At 54.7% G+C, this 7,810-nt stretch overlaps 1 protein-coding gene across 1 annotated transcript; it reads left to right on the forward strand.

Annotated features, from left to right (window-relative positions):
• Window positions 1–5,065: 5,065 nt before the first annotated feature.
• Window positions 5,066–7,542, forward strand: LOC114809040 (cytochrome c oxidase subunit 6A2, mitochondrial). Its single transcript, XM_029057722.1, has 3 exons — window positions 5,066–5,247; window positions 6,464–6,603; window positions 7,133–7,542. Exons 1-3 carry the CDS (start codon window positions 5,163–5,165, stop codon window positions 7,214–7,216), a joined length of 309 nt encoding a protein of 102 aa, XP_028913555.1. The 5' UTR covers window positions 5,066–5,162; the 3' UTR covers window positions 7,217–7,542.
• The last annotated feature ends 268 nt before the right edge of the window (window positions 7,543–7,810 follow it).

A 7,810-nucleotide genomic window follows, 5' to 3' on the forward strand; every position in this document is an offset into this window, starting at 1 on the left:
CTTACAGTCACAGAGCACAGGCCTGGGAGTCTGAAGGATCTGGGTTCTAAACCTGACTCACCCACCTTGCTCAAGTTACTTCTCTGTGCCTCAGTTACCTCATCTGTAAAATGGGGATTAAGGCTGTGAGCCCCCAATGGGGCATGGACTCTCTCTACGCTGTAAGCGGGTGGACAGGGAATGGCTATTGGTGCATTGTGCTCTCCCAAGGGCTTAGTTTAGTTCTGTGCATACAGTAAGCCCTCAACAAGTAAATCAGGCCAGACCCAGTCTCTGCGTATTCTCTACATACTCACAGTGTATGTAGAAGGGAGACCAGGTATTGAATTCCCATTTTGCAGTTGAGTAAACAGAGAAGTGACTTACCCAAAGTCACACATCAGGCAACTGATGGAGCCAGGATTAGAAACCATGTCCTCTGACTCCCTCTCTTTCCACTATGCCGTGCTGCTTCCCATTCAAATAAATCATAAGTGCTGTGGGGCTGACAGTGGGGTGAATTTTAAGTGCTTACAGGGTAAAAATCCAAGTCCGAGGACGACCTAGAAGGGAGAGGCAGTAGGAGAGATCATCATCTGATATTGCTAGTGGCTAGCAGAATCTCCTATTTTAGGCAGCATTCTTCCACCGCCACTCTTTGAACGATGCTTCAGGGAATCGTATTTTCGGGAAATCGTAAAGGGTGCAGCGAGACCTTAGTCTGGATACGGTTTAGTGACAACTATAATACATGAGTCACATTGGCCTTCAGTTAGGAGAGCTGAAGGTCTGATCACCTAAACCTTGGGAATGATAAGTGCTGAAACTCCTCCCATAGTCATTTGCAGGAATAAACTAAATCAAAAGGCCTTGGGGAGGGGGGCTGGACCCAAAGAGGGGTTCAGATGCCTGTCCCTCCCTCTTACCCCACTGCTCCCTTCGGGGCTCACTCTCCGCTAAACTGTCTGCCCGCCTTCGATCCCAGTGGGCCTGGACCCCCATCTAATACCTCCAACAGGAGTTGTTGGAACTGGGGTGCTGAGCGCTCTCCGGAGAGTGAGGGACCCCCGCTCTGCTCCCCAAGCACAGCCGTCGTTCAGGAGCATTTGGGGAACGGTAAGGACCAGGCCCAGCTGGTCCTTCCCTCGCCCCTCCAGGACAGAGAACTGCCCCCAACCCAAGACACCTCCCCGCGAGGGCTTCCAGAAACACTAACCTGTTGGGCTGCCCTGCCAGCAAGGAAGCCCCTGGAATTTTCCGGCATTCCTGCCACGAGGATTTCCAACGATCTGCGATTTCCATAAGACAAGGAGCCGGCCCTCCAAGCCCAGGTCTTTGTGGTCTCGAGAGCAAGAGCCGGACCAACTCTCCTCCCCGGTCTTCCCCTCCCCAAAGATCCTTTCCCCCCACCCCCTCCCACCTTCTATATAATAATAATTATTATTATGGTGTTTTGTTAAGTGCTTACTTTGTGCCAGTGACTTGCCCACAGTCACACAGCTGACAAGTAGCAGAACGGGGATTTGAACCCTCGACCTCTGACTCCCAAGCCTGGGCTCTTTCCACTGCGCCACGCTGTTTCTCGAAGGCCTTCGGCCAGAGCTCCAACCCGAGCCAACACCGCCACATTCCCGGCGGGGGGACGGGTCCTACCCTTGGCCACCACGGGAAGGTCTTAGCCCAAGGCAGCTCGCTCATCCAGCGCCCGAGGGGCCACACCGGGAACAGGCCCTACCGGGCTCCCACTCTGGGAAGACCTTCAGGGCAGCTCCAACCTCATCGAACACCAGCGGACGCACGCCGGGGAGAAGCCCTAGGCCTGGCCCGCCTGCAACAAGAGCTCTGGGGACACGGGGGAGTGGGAGGGGATAGTTTCAGCAGCCGGCCTCTCCGGTCCGGCACTCGGGGCTGCACACGGGACAGTCGGTGTCCCGGGCGCAGGGACAGCTTCAGGCTCCGCGCCACGTTCAACCGTCACGCCGCCCGGCAGCGGGCAGGCCCCGGGCGCCCCCTCGATCGCTTCGGCCACACCTGGCCCCCATCCTCTCTCCATTCGGACCCTCCGCTTTGCCTCCCCTCCCTCGCTGAACCACCCCCTGCTCCGGTCCCCCTTCCGTTCCACTCGGCAGCCAGTCGGCCCCGGCACCCACCATTTCTCCGTCCCCCACTGACCCTTCTCCTCCGGCCACGACTCATCCACCACTCAGCCCCTCCGCGCCCCGCCCGTCTCCTCAAGGGCCTCGGTTCCCCAGCGTGGCCTGGGGCCAGACTAGAGGGTGGAAAGGCGTGGCTTAGTGGATACAGCACGGGCCTAGAAGTCAGAAGGACCTGGGTTCTAATCCCACATGTCTGCTGTGTGACCTCGGGCAAGTGACTTCTCTGTGCCTCACTTACCTCACCTGTAAAGTGGGGATTGAATGTGAGCCCCATCTGGGACAGGGACAGTGTCCAACCTGATTAACTTGTATCTACCCCAGTGCTTGGCACATAGTAAGCACTTAACATTACCAATATTATTATGATTACCCCTGCCCCAGAGGTGGGAGGAGTTTCCCGGCCGGCGTCAAGCTGCTCCGGCACCAGCGGACCCAAATGGGCAAGTGGCCCATCACGTAGCCCAACTGTGGGAAGCCCTTTACTAAGAGCCCCCCAACCAGCATCGTAAGACCCACCTGGCCCAGAAGCCCCACCTGTGCATGGACAGCGTGGCTCGGTGGAAAGAGCCCTGGCTGGGGAGTCAGAGATCATGGGTTCGAATCCCAGCTCTCTCACTTGTCCCCAGTGTGACTGTGGGCAAGTCACTTCACTTCGGTTACCTCATCTATAAAATGGGGATTAACTGAGAGCCTCACCTGATGACCCTGTATCTACCCTGGTGCTTAGAACAGTGCTCTGCACATAGTAAGCGCTTAACAAATACCAACATTATTATTATTATTATGGACTGTGGCCGGGCTTTCAGGCAACGCATCCATCTGGTTAATCACCGGTGGGTGTCCTCTGGGGAATAGCCCTGCATACGGTGAGCACTTCACGGGGGGCCGCTACTAAGCGCTTGGGAGAGTACCACACAACGATAAACAGTCACATTCCCTGCCGACAACGAGCGTACGCTCTAGCGGGGGGCAGGCAGACAGCAGTAAAAATAAATAAAATACCACTAACATTATTTTATTATTATTAGTTGATGTTAAACTCTGATTTGACTTTTGCCCACTTAAATCCACCTTTTTACACAATGAGGAACCTCCTGTCAGTTCTAGAAATAAAATGGATTTTGAAGGAAAACTCTGCCGGTAGCGCTTTTCACATCTGCAAACCTAGTTTGACCCAAGTCGTTTTGGACCTCGAGCCGTTTGATTTGGTTTTGCCCAGAGCATCACCCTAAAATGAGATTCAGATGACTTTTTTTCACCCAGCAGAAGCATTAAAACAGGCTCCTGGTTTTCTCCGTTTCAAAAGATAGCGTATCTTCCATAGTTGACAACAGAGCCAGCACTTATGGTGGAGTGAAAAAGCCTGAAGTCAATTATTCACTCCTTCAGTGCAGTATCACCCAGCTACATGGAAAGTGACATTAAGAAGCAGCGTGGCTTAGTGGGAAGAGCCCGGGCTTGGGAGTCAGAAGTCGTGGGTTCTAATCCCGACTCTGCCACTTGTCTGCTGTGTGACCTTGGGCAAGTCATTTAACTTCTCTGTGCCTCAGTTCCCTCATCTGTAACCCCCCCCCCCCCCCCCGATTAGACTGTAAGCCCATCATTGGGCAGGGACTGTCTCTATCTGTTGCCAAATTGTACATTCCAAGCACTTTAGTTCAGTGCTCCGCACATAGTAAGCGCTTAATAAAACTATTGAATGAATGAATGGAGAAGCAGCGTGGCTCAGTGGAAAGAGCACGGGCTTTGGAGTCAGAGGTCATGAGTTCGAATCCCGGCTCGGCCACTTGTCAGCTGTGTGACTGTGGGCAAGTCACTTAACTTCTCTGGGCCTCAGTTACCTCATCTGTAAAATGGGGATTGAGACTGTGAGCCCCATGTGGGACAACCTGATTCCCCTATGTCTACCCCAGCGCTTAGAACAGTGCTCGGCACATAGTAAGCGCTTAACAAAATACCAACATTAAAATGGGGATTAAGACCGGGACAACCTGATTATCCTATATCTACCCCAGTGCTTAGAACGGTGCCTGGCACATAGTAAGCACTTAAATACCATCATCATCATTATTATTACTTACTGTGGATTAGAAGGCAAATCCCCTCCAGTTGGTTGCCTTTTCAAATTTATGCAGAAAAGCAAGAATTATGGCCTGTGGATTAACCTTCTAAATATTTAGGTACCTACTACACAGACCTCTGCACTGAGCGCTTGGAAGAGTACACAGGCTAGAAGACATGTCCCCTTGGCCTCAAGGAGTTTGCAGTTGAACAGCAAAATCCTTATTCTGCTTATTTTGTGTTTGTAAATTTTAGATTCTAGGCCACTAGAGAGCAAACGCTATGCCTTGTTTGCTTAATTGGGGATCATTCTATGAATGAATGGGTACTTAATTTGATTTTGAGTGTCCTCACTCCGTCTTCCAATCGTCTCGGGAGAAGCAGCGTGGCTCAGTGGAAACGGCCCAGGCTTGGGAGTCAGAGGACGTGGGTTCCAATCCCGGCTCCGCCACCTGTCTGCTGCGTGACCTTGGGCAAGTCGCTTCACTTCTCTGTGCCTCAGCTACCTCATCTGTAAAATGGGGATTGAGACTGTGAGCCCCAGGTGGAACAACCTGATTACCTTGTATCTGCCCCAGCGCTTAGAACGGTGCCTGGCACATAGTAAACACCTAACCCTGATTACCTTGCAACTACCCCGGCGCTTATGACAGTCCTTGGCACATAGTAAGCGCTTAACAACTACCATTATTATTATTCTTACCCCTTCCCACTCTGAGACCCACAGCCAGTCAGCGGAAAGTTCACAAATCAACAGTCGTTAGGAGGTGGAGAGCCAACTGTGAGGGGCTCCTGCTCTTTCAGGCCTCTGGGATAGCCCGGTGCCACCCTAAATTTAGCCAGGCTTCTAAAAATAGCTATTGGAGGCGATTGGCCCAGGGAGAGGGGAGGAGAGCAATGACAAAGTGAAGGAGAGCGAAAGGACGGGGTTTCTGTGGCCACTGGCTCCCACCCTGGCCCACAGAGATGGCGCTGACCGTGCGACTGAGCTCCCCGAGCCTGAGGCGAGGGCTGGCTTCGGCAGCTAAGGGCGACCACGGAGGGGCAGGAGGTGAGTGTGATGGAGTGTGACCAAGGCATCGTCCCCCAGACCCCGAGCATTTTGTTTTGTAGCTCCCGCCCCCCGCTTCAAGAAATCAGGCCTCCTACCCTCCAATCTGGGATTACCCCGATACCCACTCAAGGCACGAGGGACAAACGATAGCCTGGTCTGGGGGGGTGAGGGAAAGGTAAACTTATTATTAGCATGCTTAATAATAATGAGGATGATGGCATTTGTTAAGCGCTTACTATGTGCCAGGCACTCTTCTAAGCGCTGGGGTAGATACAAGGTAATCAGGTTGTCTCACGTGGGGCTCACAGTCTCAATCCCCATTTTACAGAGCAGGTAACTGAGGCCCAGAGATCACACAGAGACTTGCCCAAGATCACACAGCAGACAGGCGGCAGGGCAGGGATTAGAACCCAGGTCCTCTGACTCCCAAGCCTGTGCTGTTGCCACTAGCCCATGCTGCTTCTTCCTTTCTGGGCTCCTTTCTGCCTCTCATGACCTTTCCTTCATCCCTTTCTCCCTTTCCTTCTTCCCTTTCTTCTTTCTCTCCCTTTCCTTCTTCCACTTCTTCTTTCTCTCCCTTTCCTTCTTCCACTTCTTTCTCTCCCTTTCCTTCTTCCACTTCTTCTTTCTCTCCCTTTCCTTCTTCCATTTCTTCTTTCTCTCCCTTTCCTTCTTCCATTTCTTCTTTCTCTCCCTTTCCTTCTTCCATTTCTTCTTTCTCTCCCTTTCCTTCTTCCATTTCTTCTTTCTCTCCCTTTCCTTCTTCCATTTCTTCTTTCTCTCCCTTTCCTTCTTCCATTTCTTCTTTCTCTCCCTTTCTTCCTTTTTTCTTTCCTTCTTCCCTTTCTCCCTTTCCTCCTTTCCCTCTTCTCTTTCCTTTATTTCCTTCTTCCCTTTCTTCTTTCTCTCCCTTTCCTTCTTCCATTTCTTCTTTCTCTCCCTTTCCTTTCCCCCCTTCTTTTTCTCCCTTTTTTCTTTCCTTCTTTCCCTCTTCTCTTTCCTTTATTTCCTTCTTCCCTTTCCTTTTCCCTTTCTTCTTTCTCTCCCTTTCCTTTTCCCCCTTCCCTTCTTCCTTTTCTCTTTCCTTTCTCCCTTTCCCTCTTCTTTCCTTCTTCCCTTTCTTTTTTTTCCTTCTCTCCCTTTCCTTCTCCTTTTTCTCCCTTTCCTCCTTTTCTCTCTTTCCTGCTTCCCTTCCCTTTCCCCCCGGCTGCAGCAAAAACCTGGAAGCTGCTGACGTTTGTGGTGGCGCTGCCCGGGGTGTCGGTCTGCACCCTCAACTCGTGGCTGCACGCCAACCACTCCCACCAGCGCCCGGACTTCATCCCCTACCACCACCTCCGCATCCGCACCAAGGTCGGCCGGGCCGCCGGGAGGGCGCATGCGTGGGCGAAAGAGGGCGGGACGCGGGGGGGGGAGGGCGCATGCGCGGGCGGGCGGGTGGGAGGGGGCGGTGCGCGGGCCGGAGGGCGGGCGCATGCGCGGGAGGGAGGGGGCGCGGGCCGGTGGGGGCGCGCGCGGGCGGGAGGGGGCGGTGCGCGGGCGGGAGGGCGCATGTGCGGGCGGGTGGGGGCGCGCGCGGGCGGGCGGGCGGGAGGGCGGGCTCATGCGCGGGCGGGAGGGGGCGGTGCGCGGGCGGGTGGGGGCGCGGGCGGGAGGGGGCGCTTGCGGAAGGGCGCATGCGCGGGCGGGAGGGGACGCGCGCGGGCGGGAGGGGGCGGGAGCATGCGCGGGCGGGAGGAGGCGCTCGCGGGCGGGAGGGCGGGCGCAGGCTCGAGGGGGCGCGCGGGCGGGAGCGGCGGCGGGGGCGCGCACGCAGGACGTCCGGCTGTGGGAAGGGCGGGCTGTGAGGGGAATGGCTTCCTCCCTCCTTCTGTCTTCACAGCCCTACTCCTGGGGGGACGGCAACCACACCTTGTTCCACAACCCTCACGTCAACCCCCTGCCCACGGGCTACGAACACCCCTGAGCCCCGGCCGAACCGCCCCGCCAAACTGCGATTACCACAGTCCTCGGCGCGCAGGAGGCGCTCAATAAATACGACGAATGAATAAATGAATGAATGAATGAATAAAACTGCCCCGGGGACGCCGGTGGGGGGGGGGGGAGACCTTGGTGGGTGCGCATGCTCAGTGAGGCGGCAGCGGGCGTCGGCTCCAGGCCTTCCGGGCCTGTCAATCAAAAGGTCCTGGGTTCGAATCCCGAGGACGCCACTTCGGTCAACTCTATCCGTTGCTCTATCAAGAGAAGCAGTGTGGTCTGGTGGCACATAAATAAAAAAATTAATAAATGGTGGCATTTAGTAATGTTGGTATTTGTTAAGCGCTTACTACGTGCAGAGCACCGTTCTAAGCGCTGGGGGAGATCCAGGGTCATCAGGGTGTCCCACGTGGGGCTCACAGTCTCCATCCCCATTTGACAGATGAGGGAACTGAGGCCCAGAGAAGTGAAGTGACTTGCCCGCAGTCACACAGCTGACAAGGGGCAGAGTCGGGATAAGCGCTGACTATGCGCCAAGCACTGTTGTAAGCGCTGGGGGATCCAAGGTGATCAGGTTGTCCCA

Source organism: Ornithorhynchus anatinus, chromosome 2, assembly GCF_004115215.2.
Source record: "Ornithorhynchus anatinus isolate Pmale09 chromosome 2, mOrnAna1.pri.v4, whole genome shotgun sequence".
Lineage (NCBI taxonomy): Eukaryota > Metazoa > Chordata > Mammalia > Monotremata > Ornithorhynchidae > Ornithorhynchus > Ornithorhynchus anatinus.

Coding starts and splice junctions, on each gene's coding strand:
- LOC114809040 (XM_029057722.1), top strand. CDS start 5,163: ATGGCGCTGACCGTGCGACTGAGCTCCCCGAGCCTGAGGCGAGGGCTG. Junction 5,248..6,463: donor CGACCACGGAGGGGCAGGAG/GTGAGTGTGATG, acceptor CCCCGGCTGCAG/CAAAAACCTGGAAGCTGCTG. Junction 6,604..7,132: donor ACCTCCGCATCCGCACCAAG/GTCGGCCGGGCC, acceptor CTGTCTTCACAG/CCCTACTCCTGGGGGGACGG.